We start from the raw sequence: 25,108 nt of genomic DNA on the forward strand, positions 1-25,108 counted from the left end.
AAAACCAATACATAGGCTAAACTGCAAACACACAGACATACATGCTTGAGAAATCAGCCAGGGCCAAGTTTCAAAACTGTCATGGCAGCCAGAGTTATGCCATACTGGCTAATGTATTGCGGGAGCCGTATACAAAAGTAATCTAAACAAAACAGATTTATGAACATGCACTGTCACACAGGGCGATGATAAATCCACCTCTCAGCTAGTGGTTAGCGTGTCTGGCATTCGTTTATAAAATATCTCAGCTTCAAGTTTGAGCATAAACTGATCTCTGCTTAAAATACATTGAAGGTCAGCTAGAAAACACTTGGGAGTTTAGGGTTGTTTTTTCTACTTTCTAAACTTGTGACAGCATTTCATAAATTTGGATTAGATTTCTCAGAGTGTATACTAATGTGACAAAGAACAGATCCAGCAGTATCTGAGAATGGATTTTTGATTATACCTGCTATGTCATACCAAAGACTGGATTAGATGCTCTCTAGACTCTCTAAAGAAAAGATAAATGACATCTATTTTTAAATGCACAATGTCAGCCAAAATACTAACCTGCTGCTGATAAAACCCCTGCCATTCCACTGTGTGACAATAAGCCTTCAGGTCTTGGGCAAAAGTGGTGCTGCCGTTGGTGACGGGCAGGTTGGGTAGTAGGTTTTGGAGGGTGACGGGGTCGGCATGCTGGTCGAGCAGCGTCCGCACAATCGGCACCAGTTGGGGGAAGGTCTCTGCATGTCCACATTTGGTGTCATCCATTACACCTCCTGGCCACAGGGGGGCGCCCAGCCGCCCCAGGAGAAAGCACACCTCCTCCCAGCTCAGGCACAGCACTGTCTGGAGAAGGCTGTGGAGCTTCAAATAGGCCATCTCACGCAACTGAAGAGGGGCAAGAAGCAAATCACTTGCTATGTTTCTAACTGAAAGCCTATCCATACAGTTCATAAAGAGATATGATAAACAAACATGTATATGTAACGTTTTACTTCCAGTCCTCACTAGGGTCTATATCCCTCATGAGAGAACGTCTTTGTCAACACAATAACTACACCTGTCAGATAAATGTAGTGGAGTAAAAAAAAGTACAATACTTCCCTCTGAAATGTAGTGGAGTAAAAGTATAAAGTAACATAAATCTGAAATCATCATAATTGTACTTAAGTACAGTACTTGAGTAAATGTACCCTAACTACATTCCACCACTGAAATTAATATAGCTATGTTCATTTCTTTTAATTTGTATATTCACTCAACTCAAGTAGCACCGGCCTTGTTTTATTTCCAAGAGACCCTGAGCTGTGATGTCAGGGTGCAATTAAGTAAATTTATTTCAAACCAGACATTTTGAAAAACAAATAGCTTAAGGGGGAGTTGTACTACTTTGGAGATGAACACAACCAGCAGAATGTGACGGAAATCCTTATGGTCAGCTCATTTATGACCGCTCACTCTATCCCACAATCCTACTGCAAGAGCAGCAGCAGCAGCAGTCATAACTCTGAGAGGAGCTGCCCTTTCGTACAGAACACTCCCTCAGAGGAATGACTGCAATGTCTTTGAAAAGAAATCCATAGAAGGCCTGGTATTTCTAAACTGGCTTTATCTGAGTGCGCTTATCAAGTGAAATAAATACTGTAAACCCCTTTAAATATATTTTCTACAATCGTACAGGTGTTTGGGTTGTGAAAGACTTGTGCAGTGAGAAATATTTGACATTTATGGTTGGTGTACGTGACTGGGGGATGGACAACACAAGTTCTGAGTTCAAGCTGACCGGTGAATGCTGCTGTTGGATGTATCCGGTGATGATACGCAGACCGATCTGGGCCATTTCTTTGAGTTCGGTGCTCCCGGGGCTGCCAGGGGTGCTATGCCAGGCTTTCAACCTGTCCAGCAGGTTCACCACCCCCTCAAAGATCTGCAATACAACAACAACTGTCAACAAAGGACTCAACAAAAAGGGTAGACCTGTTTCCACACCTTGCAGCATCTACAATGACCTAAAGCCTTTCAGTACAATATATAAAGCTTAAGCTGCATTTAAAAGGTGATTCAGATGCTACCTACACCCAACCATGACTCTCCACCCTCCAGTAAAACAGAACAGAAACATTTCCCCTGACATTAAAACATAATAACTGACAACAACCACACCCAGCTGCCCAGAGTGTAATGACTTGTGTTGCGGACGCCTTTCATATCAACATAATTGTTAATATTTCCTATACTCATTTAATGTAAGCAACAAAATTACACAATCACATCCTGACAATGTAGTCCGACATTCAAAGATTTATTGTGTATCTTAATAATTTTATTCCATTCCATTCCATTATTTTTATTCCATAGCCCCAACTAAATTATGATTTCATTTAAATATTATAGGACTAACAGTTCTCTTAAAGGTTTTATGAGTACCACTTTAACATCATGAAATAATACTGCATTGATAGAGACAATAATATAGTCAAATGAAACCATTCTTGGAAGACAACACCCTTGACTGTTTTGCACACAGCGTTTTACAATGTGTGCCACCAGCTCAGTCACTGCAGAAATCTGCTCTATTGCTTTTTAGCAGAAACAGAAAACTAGAAGTGGACTGAGCATTTGTAATTCATCAGTAATTTAAATTCCAGTGGTGTTGAGTATTTATAGAAAGCAAACATGCAGCCGGCCTTGCGCTGGTATGTACCAGATTGCTGTCTTTCTAATGTAAGCTATTCTCAAGGCCTAAGGATTACAAAAAATACACAACATGGTGAAGGTTTGTGATTCACTACCTTATCCAGACCCAACAAAATAAATTAAAGGAATAGTTCAACATTTTTGGAAATACACTTATTTGCTTTTTTGCCAAGAGTTAGATGAGAAGACTGTCTGTTTGGTAAATATAAGGCTACAACCAGCAGCCAGTTATCTTAGCTTAGCATAAAAACTGGAAAGAGGTGGAAACAGCTAGGTAGGTAACAAAATCCGCCTACCAACAACTATAAAGCTCATTAACACGTTACATCTCATTTGCTTAATCCATACAAAAACTGTAAAACAATAAGTTGTGGTCTTAAGGGGTTTTATGTGCTGGACTATTTCTTGGCCGGGAGCAGGCGCTGAGGTTGCCAGGCAACCAGCAGCACCAGTCTAGCTGTCATTGTTGTGTGCTAAGCTAAGCTAAGTGGCTGCAGCTTCACATTTAATTTAAATTTCCCAAAATGTTGAACTATTGTTTTAAGTCCATACACCATTGTGAGTTTAAATAATAATTTTTGTACATTTGATTTTAATATCCCTTTTATTTTTAAATTCATCTTTCCCATACAAGAATCAGTGCTGGCATAGTCCACAGTGGAACAAGTACAGAATTTAAAGTAGTCTGTTTCTAAGCTGCTTTATGGTGGTTTAAACTATGAACTCAAACTTTTCTCTTTTTTGAGAGATTTGATTTATATATATATATATATATATATATATATATATATATAAATCAAATCTCTCAAATCAAATTCTCTCTCTCTCTATATATATATATATATATATACTAGAGTTGAGTTGCATCTTGGTCTGTTTTTGATGAGTCACTTGCTGCACTGTACGTGCACACGATAAGGTTTAAAGATGAAAGCATGGATAAGGAAGTAAATACAAATGAAATGTGATATCTTAAGATTATTTGGGCTACAGGTGTTAGTCCATACTACTGTTGGTTTTGGTTTGGTTTGGGTTATTGACAATATTCTTATATAGTTGTAAAACACAACATATCAGAGTTTGCCAGGGATAAAATAAATCCCTGGGCCCCCTACCAAGATGATTCAAATAAGGGTGCTATCTCTAGATTTTATAAAGGCCTTATGACAAAAAAAATCCCACACAACAGAATACATTACAGAAAAATGGGACAGAGAAGGTAATCTTTCAATATCAAATGAGAACTGGCTGGATGTGTGTAAATTCCAGTGGAAATGGAGTTTGGGTGGAACTGTTTAATTTGTTTCTTTATTACACCAAAGCAGAAAGCACATTTTGCTGGAGGGAATGCCAAATGTTGGTGACAGTGTGGGTTTTGGGAAGCCAATCACTGGTATATATTTTGGGAGTGTCGAATGATAAGACCTTTCTGGGCAGAGTTTCACAAAGCACCAAAAAGCATACTTACACTGATCTGATCATTTTTTAGGAAATATTCATTTTCATGCAAGGCGTCCTGCTGAATATATGCTAAAAGATCGCTCACAAGGTGCTGGTTACTTCCTGAACCCCCCACAATACAGGAGTGGATAGATATAGTAAATGACAGTTGTGGTATGGAAAAGATTACTTTTTCCCTTTGTCTTCAGAAAAATATGTTAATTAAATTTAATTCTGGACCAAGTTGTGGGTCAAATATATAAGCCTCTTATGGCCAGATTTTGTGGAGGTATTGAATGAATGACTCTGTAATGTTGTTTTATTCTAGCAAACCTTGTTGATTTTTATTTTATTTTCTCTCAAGTCTTCCCCTAACATACTTTTCATTGCTTTTGTGTGCACACTTTACCTCTCCCAAAAGTTCTTAAATTTTGAAAAAATCTGTGGGCAGCATAGGAAATGCTTTTTAATGCTTTTGTCCTGATGTATGTTTTGTAATATAAACTGCTGTCCCAAAATAAAAAAAAATCCCTGGGCTTATTTCCTTTGTTGTCCCCGGTGTTTTCTGAATCAGTCAACTAACCTTTATCAAGTTGGAGAGAGCCGTTCAATAATCATGGATTTACCCAAAGCCCAAACAGAACGTGTCAGTGGTGCATATGTTTTAGGTGGGATATGCAATATACCTTTTCACTCCACAGCGTGTGGTTGTCTGTACCCTCAGAAAACAGGAAGTCCTGCAGCAGCCTGAGGAGCCGAACCAGACTGGGACAGAAAGGCAGAGACACTCCCTGGGCTACCCTCAGGTCTGACAGAGACGACTCCAGCATCATCTCCAATAGACTGACACACAGAGTTACAAACAAACTTTGAATCCATCACCCCAGTATGACATGAAAACATTTCTGGATATTTACACAAACAGCCAGGCCGCTTCACTGCCTGTTCTCTGAGGGGAAATATAGTTGAAATCTTTGTCACTGACCTGCGTTTGATGTCATCGGGAGGGCGGACCAGTTGGCAGGAAGAGCCCAGTTTCGTGAGAACAGAAAAGACCTGTCCTCTTTCTCTCCACACCACATCCTCTGCCCCCTCCACCCCGCTGCGGCTCCACAGCACAGAGAAGACGATGTTGGTAAGCAGGTTGCACAACTCCTCCTCTGGGGTCTGCTATAACACAAACACTTGTTACAGAAAAGATCTCGAACTATAAACTATAAAAAATACAAATAACAGACTCCCAAACCAGGGTTAACAGTAAAATCTGAGCTGAAGAAGCAGCCATACCTGTGGGTTGGACGTGTTGGAGATAGTATCTCCAGTAGGAGGATCTGTCCCATAGCTGGTATCATCCAGCACGTTGGACAGACTGGAGCTCTTCCTGGGTCTGAGCGGTGTAAAGGGTTTGCTGTGCTCTAGAGGAGATGGTGTGTTTGTCAGACTACCTGCAGGAGTGTGTGGGCCATCTCCCCCTAGCTCCAAATCAAAGGGCGATGTACCAAAGGGGGAGAGGGGCTGGTAGTCTCGACCCTCCTCGCCGGGGCGAGGTGAGGTGATATCAACCGCATTGGAGATGGAGGATGAGTGGCTCCCCTGGTCGACTGAATCAAACGACTTAAAATGGAGGGAGCCAGTGAAGTTTTTATGCAGGCCTCCACCTCCACTTGGAGGCGACAGGGATAAATCAGAGAATCCCTCAGATATGTCCCGCTGACCACCTTCATACTCCTCCTCATCCTCAATGTCCTGCAAGTTGCGGTAGCTTAGGAAGATGTCTGTGTTTGCGTCCTCTATGACCAGAGCCTGATCCCTGTGCAACGGTGGCCGGTAGTTTGGTTCAAAGGAGCTATGGGTGCTGGAGTCCGCGATGCTGGCGGCGTGGGACTCGTAGGATTCTTTCACATACAGCTTGGTGAGAACGTCCTGCCAGCCGGGCTGCTTAGCAAGCTGCTTCACATAATCCTCACTGGAGTAGTAGATCAGATGAAAGAGCTGGGGTAATATCAAAGGGAACAGAGGAAGAGCTTGTTTTCACTACTGAGATGATAAATATGCTTAGGATGAAACTTCACACTCAAAAGTTGACTATGGTAGTTTTAGCAGAGTATAAATTATGTGAGCAGACTGACCTTGCGACAGACGTCCAAGCGGACAGTGAGCTCAGCTCGATGGGACAGACAGACCACAGCCAGGAGGTCTCTGAAGTTTGGGGTGGCATCTGCAGCAGCAAATTTAATTTAATTTCAGAAGTCCTTGGAAACCTATTTTTAATCAGCTTTCTGCTATAAATATTGGGATCCTTCATAAACTCACTTATTATCTTCCAAAATTAGAACAATACTGTTTTTGCACTTATTACAGACACAGGTGAAGTCACTACTCCTACCCTACCCCTCCCCTTGTTTCCTTACCACCCTCTCCCTCCCACCTTCCCACCCTCCAAACCATTAATGACTTATACACACATTTTGACAGACTGGGATGGTGACAGACAGACAAAGAGCTAGACAGGCAGATAAACAATTAGACATATGGATAGACAGTTGAACAGTCAGGCAGATGGAGCAAAAGAACGACGAAGTCGGACAGTGAGAAAATCAAAGTGGGGGAAGATAAATAAATAAAATAACTGAAGAGTTGGGCAAAACAATGGTTGTAGTGAAAAATAAATAAATAGAAAGAAACAAATATTGTAGAAAAATAAGATTGTCCCCTAAAATGTGTTACCAAATTTAACAAATATGATAATAAGAATCAGACCCTCGTCTTGAATTTTGACGTTTGCTTATTTAATGCTATAGACAAATTTTCCGGTGCTTTAACATTTATAAAGGTCTCTTTTGTCATCCTTTTCAAGGTAACTAGACCCCAGGCACAAAGCTATTTTGGCATTACCTGTAGCAAGGACCTGCTCGTACAGACATCGCACGGTGGTCATGGTTACTGGAATGTCATCAAGGAAACACATCAGACCAAGATAACCGAAATCCTTCAGCTTAATGCGCTGCTTGTTGCGCTCAGACACTCGCTCACTTTTGAGGATTTTGTATAAAATCTGCAACATCAAAGGGACAATATATTACATGGGAGTTTGCATTAAAAGGCAAATATGAGTGAAGTGATAAGCTGAAGTATCTTAAGGAGAGGTCCAGTTGGTTATACTCACCCTGAAGACTCTCTCTCTGGCCTCGTCTCCGAAGCTCGGAGTGAGCAGCAAGCAGTACAGCTGCTCCACGCCCCACTCCAGCAGCACAGCCTGCACCTGCTCACGAGGGGGGCTGCTCCTCAAGAGTTCATACAGCACATCCATGGCCATCACCGCCTGATTAAGAGAGGAGAGAATCATGAGGAAAGAAGTGAAGGAAGAGAAGGAAGAGGATAAAGTACCAAAAAATATGTATTAGGGAGGATAACGTTTTAAGTGGTCACAAGAGGGGTTGTTTGAAAACATGAGAATAAAAAAGGAAGTGTGGAGGATCAGGGTGAGTTCATTTGGGGATTGGAAGTGAAATATCACACTGAAAAGGTCAAATGATAACAAAATTAAACTCCCTAAAGAAACACAGATAAAACATACCTGCTGCTCCTCTCCTACAGTCAGAATGTAGGCGAGGACACTATGAAGCTCCTCTGGTGTATAAGACTTGAGAAAGTCTTTCAGCAAGTTGAACAGAGAGGTTTGAATCATCTGCTTTTCATCAGACAGAGAGCTGCCATCTTTCTCCACACTATGATCAAAGATATCAGTAAAGAAAGAAATAAACGATCACCTTATAAATGGGTAAAATCATGGTTTAAAATAGACAAGAACAAGTATAAAGATTTATGTTAACTGCAGTTTCAATTAAATTTGCTTGCAATTCTCTAAATATATAATTCTCTAAATATATATTGTTGTGGACATCTGTGTCTTAATTTGAAACCATATTGTGGATGTAAAAAGTTCACCTGTAGTACGTGCGAATGGTATCCAGAATATATTGGACCCCATACTTCCTCTTCATACGCTGCTTGCCTTTGTTTATCACAGACGACAGGTACTGCACATGGGCTTTGGAAGAAAAAGAATACTTTTGTCATCTCCCTTGACTTTGACATTTAGAAATGTCAAACCAATATGCGAAGTTGTACCGAGGAAGTGCATTAATTTACAAAACAGGGTACTGAAGTGCAGCTTCAGGCAGAGATTCACTTTCAATCCTTGCCACAGCCTGAACTTAAAACATTAATGTATTCTATCAATGCTCTACGCTGCTTTTAGCTGCATATACATATAAAAGGGACACAAACAGCTTCAGCAGACATGAAAAGGTTCACAGGTGCATTACTTGACAACACAAGGGCTGCTCCTGCCTTACCCTGACAAACAGCGAAATGGCTTTTAGTCCAGATGCGGAAATCAAAGAGCAGGTGCTGGTAGAGTTGCTGTAGAAGTGGGCTGTTGCCCTCATTGAAAACCTGCTCCAGCAGTAGCTGACATGCGATTAAAACGTTCATGTCCATCATACTACCAGGAACCTGCAGTAGAGGAAGCACAGAGGAGGGGCGTTTAAGTGTGCTTGTCTTTAAGTATGTTTCCATTTATTTGGATTAATCTGTGTACAAGGGTTTGTGTAGCGTCTATTTTTAGTAACACTTAGAGGCAGATGAAGTGTTGAGTGCATATAAAGTGTTTGTGTTCAGTTTATACTGTATGTGTGTTTCTGTCCTTGCCACTGCCAAACCTGGCAACCCAGTGTGATTATTAGGACATAGTTTCCTTACAGGATGCTCCACCTTAACGTCATATATTTCAACATATCCTTTCAGACAAAAAGCATGTCTGTGCTGCACCAACGTGACTCCTGATTGGCTGCGACCATCAAAGATCTATTAGCACTGTGTAACACTATATATACAGCTCTGACCTTAATTTCCAATATTACTTAATAACATTTGTATTCACAATTTATATCAGCAGTAAAAAGATAACACGATGGCTAGTTATGCTTCCTTGAAACCCACTAAGCAGTTTAGAAACAGAAATTTATCAGCAAAATATTACACTAAGAACTGAGAACAGGAGTGACAACAGTGCATCACAACTAATTGTGGCTTCCAAGTCTGTTATATGATATTTAATTTTTGATTTTGTTTTAATCTACATATAATTTTTCTAGATTTCAACACAACATTTCAAGCAGCAGATGTTATAGCTGATATCCTTTGTTCTCAGTCAGAGAGACCACACATAAATGGCAAACTCTGCATAAATTCCCCCACACAAGCATGTGATACTGTCATTCTGAAAGAGCCACTGCTGTTTCAACAACACCATACCCATTCATTACACAGCAATTACACAGAAGCAATACAATGGAAAAGGTCAGTTCTTCCCGCGAATACCCACTTGCTGGAGCAAACTGACGTGCGGGGCACTTACTTTGCTGAGCATGGCTCCTATGATGCTCGGCCCATGACAGTGCAGCAGGCTCTCCTGATTGACAGGGTGATGACGAATCAGGTTTTTCACCATAAGCAGGAAGGCAGCAATGCTGTTTCTCTCTAGTCTGCCCTCTGAGAGAAAAAAAATAGGGCAAAACAACTTTTAAGATTTCCTGTGTTACCCACAGCCATATTTATAAATTACAAAGCACTTTAATGATATTATCATATCTCAGGATGAGTCATTATTCAGGGTATCTGTCTCAGACAGTTTGTTCCATCTATCTCATTTTGTTCATGTTAGAATTTATGCAGGCTAAGGTGCACTGGGCCACTGAACTGCAATTGTTCAAGCAACTGTTATGACTCAGTATGCCCATGCTGCTTGTGACATTTAACCTATTAGCATTAATTTAACAATCTTTGCTATGTTTGCCTGTTGTATATTACAGTATGTGCCTCTTGTGTCTAGCACTTCCTGTTTGTCCTTGCATCATGCTCCGTGTGTAGACTCTGACTCACTGCTATTCAAAATGTCTTCTAAATCTGAACTGCACTGAAAATCATATTTAGCATTTAGCACTTAGCATTGGATTACAATTGAACAAATGGAATCAAGAACAACAACACAGTTATAGCCCTCAAAATGCAGAAGAAAATGTATCCATGATAATTAAAGGTTCATTTAGCAAAATTACAAAGAAACTACTGCCTCCACCCCAATACATTGAAGGTGAATGGTATTTCATGCTCACAATATTGAAAATTTACATTTTAAAAATGTCACCAGCAACATCACTTTCTAGAAACAATGTCCCTGTAATTTAGGTGAACTGACCCTTTCATGAAGACACTATCACTGCATGTAATATACAGTGCAGAAAAAAATTAATACTGTGTGTAACATCTGAAGTAAACATGACCTCACCTGCAGACTTGTTCAGTGGCAGCAGCATGGCAGTGTGGCCTCTGGAGGAGGTGAGCTCTGGTCCCAGCAGGTCTGAGGTCTGCTGACTGCCGTTGGAAACCGGCTCGGCCTTACATACCTGCTCGAGCAGGGGCAGCAAAACCCCTATACCTCCCACCATGTTTATAACATCCTGCAGGGGGGAAAAAAACATTCATACGCACAATGTTTTTGTAAACTATTTAGATCAGAAATGGAATTAACAAAGGGGACCTGCCCAAAAAGGAAGCAACACAACAGCAAAAAAAGGAAAACCAAGATAATGGCAAATAGAAAAAAAGGAGTAAAAAAACCTATTTAAATCATATTGAACCAGTGAGCAGCAGTACAGTGCATTTACAGTATTTACAGTAGTATGAATGTCATAAAGAAACATCCTGATTGATATTTCACTTTTCACTTTAGTCACAAATATCTCATATCTAACCTTGATGTCCCAGTTCACTACCCTGTGTCCTGTAAGCCTGCCATCATATAGGTGATTGGGCGACAGGTCCAGACATATCTGGCCCTTGAAGGCCTAAAGAAAACATACACAAACATGCAAATAAGAATATTTTTCCAGTATTGTTTAAAAATTAAACAATACGATGTACGATACATGTTGTTTTAATGGGTCACCTGTGGAGTGTAGTAGAGCAGAAGTCTGCTGTTGAGATCAGATAACTCTCCATCCGCTTTGAATAAGGACACGTGATTGGGGCCTGTGATGGAGAGCAGAAACCAATGTAGGTCATAAAATATGCTAACATCACTTGGTGTACATGAAAAAAATACTTGCAGGAGTATTCTTTCAACATTTCGGGAACTGTGATTTTCTTTACTACTGGTTTCCTGTACATTTGATTGCTAAATGCTAAAAAAGTTAAATGTTGAATGTGTATAATGTCTACAACAACATTTGCATTGTAGCAGAGCATGAACTACCTGCTGCATGCAGAGCTCTTGTCTGTGTCTGCTGCAGAGCCTCGTGGCAGATGAAGGCGGTGCCCAGGAGCCCATCCAGAGACGTGGGTGTTCCCCACTCTGTGTCCTGCAGTCCTGCTGGGATGGTGTGCACTGGGGAGTCTCCCAAAGACCCCCAGCGGCCTCCTGCAAAGGAGGCTGGGAAGGACTGGGAACGGATGAGGGAGGGGGCATGGGCAGGGAAGGCAAACTCAGATGATAGGTTGAAGGACGAGGACATGGGCAGGTTGGGGGAGGTGGTGGTGGTAGTGGTCCGGTGGCCTGCAGAGCCGATGCAGCAGGAGGTAAAAGGCTTCAGGAGTCAGGTGGGGAGAAACAGGGGAAGTTAGATTGATAGAGAGGAACTACTCAGTAATAATATAATATGTCCATGGCCAAGATACATTAGATACAAGATTAAGTTACCTCACTGAAAGATGGAAAGCGGAGCTGAGCAATTTTACGCTGCTCGCCATCGATGTAGATGGTGACCAGGTTCTGACCAAATGGACGACGGCCCGGGATGTGGACTATAGCCACTGAATGCTGTGATGAGGATGATATTAAAGAAAACACAAATTTCTACTGTTGTCAGCACTGGAAAATGCTAATTTGGTGCTTGAAGTAAAAAAAAAAAAAGGTACATTTTTGTATTGAAAAAATGGAGCAAAACAGTCTCACAGTCACAGTTCACAGCTTCAGTTCAACCATATTGATTTGAGTTCTTACAGCTACTTGTCTCTTCACGAGGTACAATCTTCAATTTTTTACAATAATTATGCTCCAAGGTCACAAGCCCAGACAACGCTGGTTATAAAAAATGATATGTGATTTTCTCCTTTATCAAATCTTTTTTTATTTGGGACAGGCTAAATGAGGACAAATGTTGGCCAATCCTAACTGTACTATGTCTGTCCACACTCACCCAGCATGAGTCAGCTAGTGGGTGCTCAGGCAGCGCAACAGCCATGTAGTCCTTCTTAGTACAAACAGCCACCACCAGCACACCCTCCATGGTGAAAAAGGCTTCCAGCCCAGTTCCGCTTGCTGTAAAGAAACTTCACAAAAGAAAACACATTCTGTCAAAAAATGTACAATGCAGCCATACATACAAAAGTTTACAATTCAACTTCATTCTCACAAATGTGTCCCTTTACCTGTAGAGCTGTTTCCTGCGTGGTCCTTTTCCCATTTCATGCTGAGCCCCTGTGCCAGAGTTGGCAGGAGGTTTACGGTTGTTGGAGAACTCCATGTTGAGGCAGAACCAGGCGTGAAAGGCAAACCCGCTGCCTGGCCAGCGTTGGACTGTTGGCACCATAATACCTGCCATGGGGGGCGTAAGATCAAAGTACTGCAAGGCACTGTCCTGGCCCTCTCTGGCAGCCATGGCAGAGAGCACTCGGATGATGCGAGTGCAGTAGGGGTGCACCGCCCCCACCACTGCACCATTATCCTGATCCACCCTGAGCAGTCTGAGTAGGCTCTTCAGCTCCTCTGGTCTCAGACACAGGGAGCCCAGATCCTGCAGGAGACCCAGCAGGGCGTCTGCACACTGCCTGTCTAGATTCTGGGGCTGTGAGAGCACCTGCAGCAGAGCCCCCACCATGCCTGCCTCCACAGCCACGGTACGACAGGACAAGGAGCCACCACATACAGTAGCCAGCCACTGGGCCACCAGCAGCTGAAGGTCCCTCTGACCCGACAGGTCAGGCAGCCACTGCAGAAGCAGCAGCAAAGGCTGGTCGTTATTAATGCCAAGGTGATGGGCGTGAGCATGCTCGCCCTCCACTGCCTGGAGACAGAGATGGACAAAAACTGTGAAGACAGAGAATCAAGATAAGATCATTTCAGATAAACTAGTAACACAATTTAAATAGGAACAAGGTCATCAATAAGAGCAAATTGACATCTACTGTCTCTGCACTCAGTGGGGATAATTAGGAAATGTGTGATTGACCATGTTCATCAGCTCCTGCAGCAGCCTTTTGGGGGGTTGACCTTGACTCTTCAACACATCAAATAGCTGGGAGTAGCCAATCCTCTCCTTGAAAACCTCCTGAGGGGGAAGGAGACAGAAATAGGCTGGAGAAAGCTGCTCCACAGGGGATAACTAGTTGGCACACTTCCATACATTGGAAGGGAATACAATGAGATTTCAGCTCTAATTTTGCTGGCATTGTAGGCATCATAGTATAATATGCTTTGTATACATGCACAGAAGTATGAAGGATATATGATTTGACCATCAAAGATCACAAAGGGCCTTACCTTAGCAGAGGGTGAGTTACTCATTATAGCTGTGAGGACACCTAAGGCATGAACTGTAATACTGTCTGATCCTTTCTCCCAAACCTACATCAAAATAAAGAGGTACAGTTTATTGTGGTATTGCAGAACTAAAAATGTGCATCATCATGAGTTGACACCAAAAGCCTGAAAAACTGCACATGAGCAAAAAGAAAACAAACCATTTCTGAGGAAATCTTTCACCAAAAGAATGAATGTGGGTTTTTTTGTTCTGATTATCTGTACATACATTTCTTTTTTTCCCCACCCCCAACTAGACTGGGTAAACTTGTGAACTGCTGTACCAGTCACTAAACAATTTGCCTCTTTGTTTATTACTGATAGGTCGCAGCATGCAAAAGCCAAAGCCAGCCACCAAAAAAGACTGAGGCAACTTCCAACTATTGCTGAAAATTAGGCAACATCAAACACCAGGACACGAGCCAGGTCTTTTATACAAGCACAACTGGTCACACGACAGAACGAGGACATGCATTGAAAAAAACAACCATTTCATGCACTATGAAAAACACAGCATGCTTTTCTGGCCCAGTGTTGTCAACAGGGAAATCAGCCTGCAATTATGAGTGTGATATAAATCAACACTTCCACACAAGCAAAGATTAATCCTCCAGTTGATAATCTGAATCTTAACTTTTTAACGTGCACAAAGCTAACGCCAGCTTGTCCTTTAGTGTATTACAAATCGGATTCAAGTAGAACAAACAGGAGCCCAAATTAACAGTAAATCAAGTAGGCTGTGAGTAACTTGGATTCCAGACGAACATATATGACAGATAAAAAGGGAACTCCAGACAATGATCATGTATAGCTGCGCTACCTGATTTATTTACAAATGAGTGTAAGCCAGACTTCCTGCCTAAAGCTTCCTGTTTAAATAACTCAGAGCATTTAACAAGTGGAGAGAAGGCTGAGTTTCCTGCTGACAGACCAATATCAACACCGAGTGGGGGAAAGTACCTGGTCCACTTCGACCTCTGTGAGTAAACATGTAGTGAGGTCACGCATAACCTCACGCTCCGGCTTACGCCTGTTGCTCTGAAAGAGCTACAGGATATACACACACGCAGGCACACACACACGCAACACAAAAAGACAGACAATTAGAAAAAAAAATCATCTGTAATGGAGACAGGTTTGATCCTGGTCTCTCTACAGCTGCAGCAGGACACATGTGTTGTAGCCATGTGGGGAAAACATGAGCTGGAAGCAAATACATTTTTGTGATATTTCACATTGACCAGATAGAAAGAGGTTAGACAGCAGATGTGGCATTCTGGCAAATAAAAGAGGAAATAGACATGACATAAATAAAAAAGGTCACAGGCAGACAAGCATGCCAACTGACAGAAAGACAGATATAAAGAGCTGACAGAGCAGACAGACACATTTTAGATGGACAGGGGTCTGACCTTGCTGTTCTGAATGAGCCTGAGGATGTGTTCAAAGCAGTTGTTGTTGAGGAACACAGCCTGCAGGACTGGTCTGTCAGAGCACTGCAGGATCTCAGGAACAGCAGCTAAAATTGACAACAAGGAGGATGTTGACTCATCGGAAAATCGATTATTTGGCCTCCATACTGATTAAGAGAGAAAAAAAAGGAATACTTTCTACTCAGCTAGACTTGAGACTTAGTGGATGTGCTCTTACTTAGCATTTGGCTCTGGAGGGAGATCAGGCTGTCTTCCCAGCTCTGCCTGTCTTGCTGCTCACTGCTAAGCGGACGGTTCCAGTTGAGGAGCTGGAAGAAGCTCTCCAGTATTGTCTTGATCCCCACCTGCCGCTCCGCAGGGCTGCTGGAGTGCAGGAGGTGGATCATTGCGGTCAGGCACTGCAAGGTCAGCCGTGGGAGCCCCGTGCCCTTGGGTTCAGGAGAGGTCCGACAGCACCACGCTCGCAGAACAGAGAAGAGGTCCTCGACAGAGTGAGGGGTAATGGAGAGAAGGCCATTCTTCTGGAAAAAATATAAACAAAGTGACTGTAATCAGTTTTAATTTGCACTTGTAGTGTTTCACAGACTGTTGATGAAGAGGACTGATAGGGTAGCAGACCTTTCCACCACTGATGACAGCACCCTGGAGATGAATCAATCGGAGTGTGAGGAGCTCTGGGATCTGCTCGCTTTCCTGGAGACTTTCTGTGAACATGTATTCAAGCCACAGTGTTATGCAAGACCAGCTATCACTGAACCACAATATAGAAAACATTAACACAGTGCTGTCAAAACAGCATGATGCAAATAAAGTATGCAGGTTGTTTCTTTCCCTAGTAGATATGGAAAATTACAAATCAAATGAAATAAAAAAAGTAAATCATATATAAAATAAAATAAATAACAATAATAATTATTATAATACATGTCAAATGTTCATGGTACAATGGCCCCTGTCATTCAGAGTTACTTCAAAAAGAAAAGCCTAAACCTTGCTAATTGGCTAGGTATTACACAATTAGCTCTTAACGTATCCAATTAAAGCATGCTATTACAGAATAATCCTCCTACAATTTGGACACACTGAAACTTGCCCAGGCTGAGATTTCCCACATGGCTTATAGATTAGGGCTTGCTGATCAAGTGGGCTTCTATAATTAGAAATGCTTGGACTCTGACTCTCAAACCTGATAATTATATGATGAATAATTAAGTTTTTTGCCAAAACCTAAAATTCTGAGTGACTGGACAGTTATTTCTTAATACAGGAAACAATACAAGAATGATTCACTAGGCTATTTGGAGAAAATGAAAGGCCACTTTTTCAAGTCAAAGATGACGGATATAAGCTGTGTTTGGTCAGAGTCGGGAACAGTTTGATTCTTGTGGTATTTGTGAGGTCTGACAGAGAGTGGTAAAACAGACGAAAGGGAGTGTCTCACCATGGAAGAGAGCAGGCAGCTCCTCTGGCAAGGCCAGCGGGGAGAACTTGTACTTGTTCCTCTCCAACAAGCTCACCTCCTCCCTGCAACACACAAAGCCTCGAGTCACAGCACATCACGCATAGTCAGTCTGCGACTGCCACTAATACTGCTGGCACTTGACTTCAAGGCTTAGTGGCAACAAGTCAGGGTGTTACCGATCACAAAAGGTTGGGCAAGATGTTAAATGCATCAGCCTTTGTGCGGCTACATTCCACCTCCCACACATTCACGCAGGCGATCACCAGAGTAAAGCAGGACACACTCACCCTGCCAGGCGTCTCCTCCACGTCTGATAAGGGTCAAAAAGACTCTCACACAGCACAAGTCCATACTGCACAACCAGCTGCAGAGACAACAGCTCCCCTTGTCCCGTCTTTAGCTGATGAACATGTACATAATAATAGTTTAGACACACATTCATCTGTAAGTCATCCACAGCACAAATGCACCTGTTTTTGATGTTCTTTTAACATGCAACAAATATAACACATTCAATGAATAGACAGTCTGCTACGAAACCACTTCTCTTTTCACTGCAAACTAGTTTAGTTTCTTCTGTGTGAGGATGTCACATACTGTAAACAGAATGCATTCTGTATAGGTTCACTGACTCTCTACTGTATATCACATTTCTGTACAGTTTGGCTAAAAGGGCACTAAATAATCTTTGCATGCATGATATACTGAGCATGCTGTGGAGCCAAGCCCCATCACAACTCACTGAAATCTGTACCCTGTTTGAGATACACTTAATAATGTCCTTACCTGCTCCAAACAGAAATTCAAAAGCTTGATGGTTTCGAAAACAAAACCAGGGGTCTTGTCTGAGTCGATGTTCTCCATATTCCTAGAAGTAGAGAGAAATGCAATTGAGCGTTACGTAAATCTGCCTCATACTTACCCAATATGGCCAACTTAGGTAAAAAGGCAAACACAGTGAATGCACAGAATGTAATGAACAACTTCCTGACACTGAGTTGCAGACACTTTGCACAATCTGCATTGCAATTTCTGGAAAAGTTGAAAAGCTGTAATCCATCTGGTTCCCTTTATCACCATTGCCTTTTGTTATTGGTACAGATTTAATATTTAATATGGGAAACTGACAAGGGATAAGAGAAAATTACCTAATTTTGTACATTGCATAGACTCAGGTACATTTCTATTATACTAAAAAAATGTATTTAGTCTCTGGTAACTTCCTGAATAATGTTTTATCCCTTAAAAATCTTCGGCCGACAGCCTAATTTCTATTACTACAAGTAGTAAAACCACAACTTAGGGAAGAAATGTTAAATGACCAGTATTAAATCATTGTCTGCTGCTTATTATCATGGTAACACCACCATACTTTCATTAGCACAACAGTTCCACTATGTAACATGTTTACGGTCATGATGATGATGTGTACACAGCAGGCTAGGCCCTCACCTGCAGACAATGATGAAGAACTTGATGAGGAGCAGGGGGTGTGGGGTGCTGCTGTTGTGCTCAGTGGCACCGGAGAGGTGCACCGCACCTTGCCATAGCTGGGTGCTGAGAAACACCAGGACCTCCCTGGGGAGCAAGGGCACCTCCGAGCTGCACTCTTCCAGCCTGGGATGGATGGGAGAGGAGGATGGGATGAGATGTGGGAAGAGAAGGGAGGCAGTAGCAAAGAGGCAAAGGGCGTTGTAATAGGGGCTGTGTTTACACATAACACAAACATGCCAAAATGGTATCTCTACAGAAGGTCAAAGTTTATCCTGCTTTGGGGAACACAAACCAGTGGGAGCTTCTGGTTATGTAGTTTTTGTAAAATAAATATCTGCTACTACTCACCTCCGAGGCTCCAGTGACTGCACATCAATGAGCCTCTCAAAGGACGCCACGAACGCCTCCAGCCACTGCTGCAGATAGCCCACATCTTTCTGCAGGAGGGAGGAAAGAACATGTGAGGCAATACAGTCGGCTTCATGCCTCCAGGCATATGCACAGTGTTAATAAACAATACTGTATGTGAAAAATGTGCATGCTTACAAAATAAATATCAATGGAATATGCTCTTTGATTTGTGCTCAGTTGTTGTACTACTATCTAAAAAGGTCGCGCATTTCACTGTGACACAATGTGGCTGAAAACATGGCACTGTATAAACCATATGACCTGTTTTTGTAACAGGATGTTGCAAAGAGATGTAACTCACAAGAACACATGAACCAATTCTTTCCTTTTCAAAACAGGGAGGTTAAAAGAAACAAAATGAACAGGTTCCTTTCTTTTAAGTCCATTTCAGTCATATGTTCCAAACACTCAGTAAACTCAGTATACAGCAGTTAACATACAATAACAACATTTCAGTGTAAGTCGTAGAAAAGGTTTCAGTCGTAGTCATCTGAACACTGTTTTCAGAATCAAGACGTTTCGGCTCCCATCCGGAAGTCATTCTCAATTATGAATGACTTCCGGATGGGAGCCAAACGTCTTGATTCTGAAAACAGTGTTCAGATGACTACGACTGAAACCTTTTCTACGATAGAACACTCCTGGACAAATGAGGGACTACACCGTCTTATTTCAGTGTAAGCATAAAACATACTCCTGCATTACAGCATTCATATAATATCATTTAAGTGTCAATTGTACGAGGATGTTTACATACAACAGTTGTTATCTCAGCTTTAATCAGCCTCTGCAGTGCAACATATCCTGTCACTCTTCCCTCCTCACCTCACATCAGTCTCTCAATCTCACATAGACTAAATAACACCATCGGAGGTCACTAGAGAAACAGTGGTGCTACTCCTGGGAACCTAGTGTTCAAAAATCAAATTACAAAACACAGGACATCTAGAAACGTTCCTTGATGTACTGTGTGATGGAACAACTTGAACATTTTGATTAGCTGACACATAGCCACCGTCACTGGTTTTTGAGGCAGCTTCTGTAGAGCAGGCAGTGTGAAGGAAGACATGAGTTGTTTCACCCTGACTCACTGACTCATTGTACACAAATAACATACAGTACCGTAAACAGCACATGGTATAACAATCACTCAGGTACTTCCCTAAACAAATGTGTGCTGCGGTTGATGTAGGTAACTTTAAAAGCTGCACCATGACAAAAACTTAAAGTACAGCGCTCCAACATACATACTGTAACTATATGTTCAAGGTCATTGCATGTCTAATGAGAAGCTAATCGTCACAGTTCCTGTACTAAGAGAAATGGAAAAGGAAATCTAATGCAGTTTAAACATTGTGAAACCACGTTTTTTCTAATGCTGCATAAATGTTAAATATACATTACCAACTGGCATTGACTTATGAGCCAGTCCATCTCTCATTGTATGTGGCTGAGCAGGGTGCCAGGTTCTTGCGAACCCAGTCTCAGATGAGCCTTCAGTGCAGTCCTCAGCCAGCAGCTCAGAAGCTGCACATCACTCCTAACTAGCACCAGCGTCTGACTCACTCCTTGCTTGTCCTCCAATGTCAAGCGAGCAACCAGGAAATGACATGTCACTTTAACCAAAGCTTATTTCCTTCATACTCTGCCTCCTCATCAAACCTCTTCCTCTTTTGCTTCTACTGCTAGCTGTGAGCAGATATGAGGGAGGCCTCTATAAAAGCTTCCCACAGCAACAATGAAGCACCTGAACTGAATTTTTGCTTTTTAAATTTAACACAACAAAAAGATGATGCAGGAAAAACATTAAAATTCAGCTTTCTCTGTTGGGATATGTGTTGCTGGCTGGGTTGTGTAAGAGCACAAACAGATTCAAACGTGATGAGCTCAAGAAATGAATGTCATAACATAAGGACTACTGTATTGTATACAGTGGGACAGAGTTTAGTTCATATGCCTCGTCACTGTAAGCTTTATATACAAGATCTGATTAGCGAGTTATTGAAAAAATAATAATGAAATGACGTTAATTACACATTTACTGTATAAAACCTCTACATGTACTCTGTGAAAACAGGAAACTGCAAGTAAACTATTGTTTTGTGCCTCCAATATCTGGACAATCAGGTATTGAAACTTGAGTAGGAGAGACAAGGACATATTTAGAAATATTTGCAACACCCTGTTTGTTTTATTTTCCAATAAAGTACACAGTTGCTGAGTGACTGAATCCTCCCTAACATTACTGAGGATATAATAATATGTCTTTTTGATGATACTTAATAATCCAGTGTTGTTAATGATGATACCCAATGATGATATGCACAGGATTCGTCAGCAATTATAATTCTATAGTCTATTGGAATTCACAATGTACATGGAAACATAGTAATAGGGGTTAATTAAGTGACGCGATATAGAGTTTACAACTCTGTATGATGACTGCCTTCATTTTTAAACTGAGCATGATTAAATTAGTAAGTAAGCTTTGCTTTCTAGTTTTATGGGAAAGGACGTATAATTTGATCTGTTCCCTGTCAAGCGCAGATGCCTTGCCGTGTTGTTTAGGTGCACTCAAGCTGGGTGTAACTGCAACAGCTAGATTTTTAGTGTATAATAAAAAAATGAGATCACAGATAGGAAGTGAATCTGGTTTGCTAATGAGAAGTAAAAGCAGAGGAAATACATTAAGGTTTTCTGCAGAAAAATTGGTTCAGACACCTGGTAGAGCCCTGCTTTATATTCTCCACCCTTAACAAATCCTAAAAATCATCCCTTACAAAATTACTATTGATCAGCACCTCTCAAGAAATACAAATCCTTTGCTGTCAGTTCTATCAACTTCTTCTCCTCAACATGGCCCAGAGCAACTAGCTCAAGGATTTGTTCGATGTGTTTGCAAAAAAAAGGTTAATTAAAGACATTATTAGAATAGATGTCACAAACCAACCATGAGATACTGACCCCTATAAACGGTGTCATTTATCTCTGTTTTCTTTGCACATGGCCAAGCAGCTGTGCTGCTCTGTGCTGCTTGGCATTCTGCTTCGCTACAGCTTCCTGCACAAGTGAAAGCAAAGAGCACTTTGATTTTCCTGGTTGGCCCTTCTGTTGGTAAACAGGGGAGATCGGGGCACGCGAGGGAATTCAATCACAGGGCTCATAGGACAGTCATAGTGAGCTGCAGGGATGGCTGTTGTTGTTGCATCTGTCGGTATATTGACGTGAATCATAGCATGATCAGTAATTGAGACAAATACACAGGAGGGTGACTGACGGCGTAGCAACAAAAGTCAGGAAATGTGACTTCTTCATAGCAAGCAGAGGAGTTGGTTTCACAGCTGTGTGGATGGGTGGTGGTCAGGGTGTCACTGTGGTCCTTTTCTACCACTACAGGCTTTAATTAGTCCCTCCAACAGTCTCTCAAGCTAATGAACACAGAATAATCACACACTATTTCTCTGCTAGCCTGACAGCTTACTCTATCCACACTGTTGTTTACTCACTTTCATCCAGAATGATGACATGTAGAAGGTCTGTAGTTTAGTGTGTCTTGGGTCAGTCGACTCTATGCTGTGTTGACCACATGAGCTCAGTGTACATAAAAGATTTGTCGCTGCATCACTGAGTTCATATCCTGCTTACCTAAAAAATTTGAAAAATTCCCTAACAGCCCAAGTCTTCAAATAGCTTGTTTTCTGATTCCAAAATCCCTAAATTATCAATTTACTTTCACATAAGACAAAGGAAAACAGCCAATTCCCACAACTGAGAAGCTGAAACAAGGGATTGTTTGAAAATTTTCACTGAAAAATGACCAATAAAACCAATTAAAAGATCAATCGACTATCAAAATAGTTGCCTGAATGTTGCATGTTTATGCATGATACTTTTGCAAAACTATGAAACCTTCTACCAGCTTTTTTCAGAAATTAGACTTCATTGAACTGCTGTTACTTGCAACCATCAACAGCTGAATTGATGAGTCGATTAAACGATTAACAGAAAATGAATCTATGACTTCATCATGATCTTGATCATTTATCCAGTTAAAATACCAAATATTTGCTGGTTCCTTCTTCTCAAATATGAGGGTTTGATTGTTTTTCTCTCTTTTGTATAACTAAATAAATTGAATACAATTGGATATTTTAGCAGTTTTGGGATAAAACAGGTAACAAGACTTAACTTTGGGCTCTGGTAACTTATTACCAAATTGGTTACACTTTTGAACTAAATTACCTATTAACTGATTGCAAAATTAATCCTCGAAGTAATCAGCAACAACCATTAGTTGCAGCCCTACAACTGGCATGTAATGAAACCAAACAAAACAGATAAACCTGTTGTCAGAATACAGTCTAATAGTATTACTGTATTATGACATGGGGAAAAGAACAAGCACATCCAAAAACCAATACCCTTTTAGGGGTCTTCAGACATAATCTGACAAGTTATGTTACTCCCTCTGTGATTTTAATCAGACTCTTCTGTGTATGTCCATATCTGTCAGGCATGAGTATTATTTTATGATGGTCTGAAAAAGACTCTCATATATGAGATATGGAGCTCTGAAACTGTGCCAGTAAGATGTTTTTCACTCCAGCAGATGAAACAAACAGGCACGTTCTGCTCATTGTATGAAGGTCTTGATTTGCACTCTTGGCTTAACATGCTCGCAACACATTTCAAACTGCAAAAACCTGATAACCAAGAAGCATTTAGGGAATAAACATTGCATGTTTACATTGTCAATAGAGTTGTTCATAGATCTACAAGATGAAATAAACATATAAATATTATGTATCCATATACTGTACTAAACTCGATTACAGCAAACAATCAACCCTCTGGTCTATAACTTAAGCTGTTATCCAGAAAATCATCTATCATTGCCTGGCTGTTTGGTCTGCCCAAAATGAGGCATTTTGGGCGGACTTTAGTACAAGATACTTCTATATCATAATGGCTTTTCAACATTTCACTTCAGTCCTGAACCTCAGCTGATCTGAAAGTCTTGCAAGGGGCGTGTGACTTCTTGCACAATCGGAGGAAGCAGAGCTGCTTTATCACCAACAAGCCTGAGCAAGTTTTGCAGATACAGAATGATGGCTGTATGTACTCAAACATGTTGGAATCAGTTGTTAGGATTCATCGCAGCTGTATTATATACTGTAAACCCTGTAAATAATCTAATATATATGTTTACTGAATATTTGAGAGAACATGCACTGACGCTGTCAGGATTTCTCTTGCATACAGAGGCTGATAAATGCAGAATAAAATCTTGAAAAAAGTCTGAAACAAATATATGAATAAGTCTGAGGAAAAACAGAGACACACAAGACTGAAACATTTACAGACTTAAATTCAGAAACACAGGATTTACAGGGTGTAAAGACAGCTGCCTGGCTGTTTGTTGCCACTCAAGTGTCAGACCATTGCCACTTTAAGTAAAGGCTTGTATACAGCACTAACAAGAAGCCTACTAAATAGAGCTCAGGTCTCTTGTTCTGTTCATTTGCAATAGTCAAACCTTGATGTATGACGAATCAGAAAACAAGGCCTATGAGTCAGAAAAGATAGATGAAAGATATTGTCTGTGCCAACTTGACTAACAGGCATACAACAAAAACATCACAAACAGTGGCATGTTGATGTCTACAGAAGAGGAAAGTGATTGTTCTCTGAAGTGGTTCTGCTGCCTATTGTGTCCCTCTGAGTCACATAAGGTGCTGACGTTTAATACTGGGCTCAATTAAAACCCTTTCCTCTGCTATCCTTCATCGCAGCTTGACAATAAGGGCAGGTCATTTACAAACATGCAAATTATACTTCCAAGAAAACTCAGAAATCTGTGTCATTCTCTGGTGACAAATGGGGGGAAAGAAATGTTTTTAAATAAAATAAGAGAAAGACTATTATTACTTCAACCTTGTGGGCAACTTAAGAGAACTAAATGAGAGCCAAGAGGCATCTTAATAAGGAAGTGGTTTCGCACATGGAGATGCTAGACAGCTGTCACGGTCAGATTCAGGGCACGCACGCACGCACGCATACACACACACACCAATGGCTCTTTCTGGTAGTAGATTATTTGTGACGGTGCCTCCAACTTGTTTTATTTGTTAAAGACTGGGGCATAAGCAGGAAAGTTTAGTTAATCTACAGTTTTATATGCAGCAGCAGCCTAGAGGACAAGTAACAGGGTGGATTAGAAACACACTTCCTCTTGGGATGTCCTTAAAGTGACCACAATAACCAATTTGATAGTAAATGCTGTAAGAGGAGATACACATCTTGTTCACTTGTGTCACTGATGCACTTAGGCCATTTTTGCAATTATTCCAGTGTTGACTTCTGCCCTGTTTAAAGCCTTTGGCTGGTTTCCCAGGTTGGGATTAAGTCTAGTCCTAAATTAAAACAAAATTCAATAGAGATATGTAATGAAAAATGTCCTATTCTATGACACAAGCCCTTTAGATCTGCTGTGATAATAAGAGAGGAGTCTTTATGCACCACAGTGAACATACAGTGCAT

At 41.2% G+C, this 25,108-nt stretch overlaps 1 protein-coding gene across 4 annotated transcripts in view; it reads right to left on the minus strand.

The window, feature by feature from the left end:
- nbeal2 (neurobeachin-like 2) overlaps nt 1-25,108 on the minus strand; it is a 37,685-nt gene that overhangs the window by 10,939 nt on the left and 1,638 nt on the right. The window contains exons 1-31 of one of the 4 annotated variants that reach the window (XM_044207373.1): nt 19,973-20,141; nt 18,506-18,594; nt 18,116-18,280; nt 17,450-17,531; nt 16,951-17,063; nt 16,643-16,725; nt 15,820-15,905; nt 15,419-15,722; nt 15,181-15,287; nt 14,729-14,815; nt 13,730-13,813; nt 13,419-13,517; nt 12,619-13,253; nt 12,387-12,519; nt 11,888-12,007; nt 11,444-11,774; nt 11,138-11,220; nt 10,944-11,036; nt 10,478-10,649; nt 9,548-9,681; nt 8,484-8,643; nt 8,074-8,176; nt 7,703-7,853; nt 7,292-7,447; nt 7,021-7,180; nt 6,255-6,343; nt 5,413-6,117; nt 5,111-5,295; nt 4,812-4,968; nt 1,772-1,915; nt 553-876 (exon numbers count right to left, since the gene is read on the minus strand). In XM_044207373.1, coding sequence (XP_044063308.1) covers nt 553-876; nt 1,772-1,915; nt 4,812-4,968; nt 5,111-5,295; nt 5,413-6,117; nt 6,255-6,343; nt 7,021-7,180; nt 7,292-7,447; nt 7,703-7,853; nt 8,074-8,176; nt 8,484-8,643; nt 9,548-9,681; nt 10,478-10,649; nt 10,944-11,036; nt 11,138-11,220; nt 11,444-11,774; nt 11,888-12,007; nt 12,387-12,519; nt 12,619-13,253; nt 13,419-13,517; nt 13,730-13,813; nt 14,729-14,815; nt 15,181-15,287; nt 15,419-15,722; nt 15,820-15,905; nt 16,643-16,725; nt 16,951-17,063; nt 17,450-17,531; nt 18,116-18,280; nt 18,506-18,594; nt 19,973-20,002 — 5,364 coding nt within the window. In that variant the 5' untranslated portion in view covers nt 20,003-20,141. Of the gene's footprint in view, nt 1-552; nt 877-1,771; nt 1,916-4,811; nt 4,969-5,110; nt 5,296-5,412; nt 6,118-6,254; nt 6,344-7,020; nt 7,181-7,291; nt 7,448-7,702; nt 7,854-8,073; nt 8,177-8,483; nt 8,644-9,547; nt 9,682-10,477; nt 10,650-10,943; nt 11,037-11,137; nt 11,221-11,443; nt 11,775-11,887; nt 12,008-12,386; nt 12,520-12,618; nt 13,254-13,418; nt 13,518-13,729; nt 13,814-14,728; nt 14,816-15,180; nt 15,288-15,418; nt 15,723-15,819; nt 15,906-16,642; nt 16,726-16,950; nt 17,064-17,449; nt 17,532-18,115; nt 18,281-18,505; nt 18,595-19,972; nt 20,142-25,108 lie in introns of those variants that run through there. The other 3 variants (XM_044207372.1, XM_044207371.1, XM_044207374.1) reach the window with 3 other exon arrangements.

Source organism: Siniperca chuatsi, linkage group LG9, assembly GCF_020085105.1.
Source record: "Siniperca chuatsi isolate FFG_IHB_CAS linkage group LG9, ASM2008510v1, whole genome shotgun sequence".
In the NCBI taxonomy this organism is placed as follows: Eukaryota; Metazoa; Chordata; class Actinopteri; order Centrarchiformes; family Sinipercidae; genus Siniperca; species Siniperca chuatsi.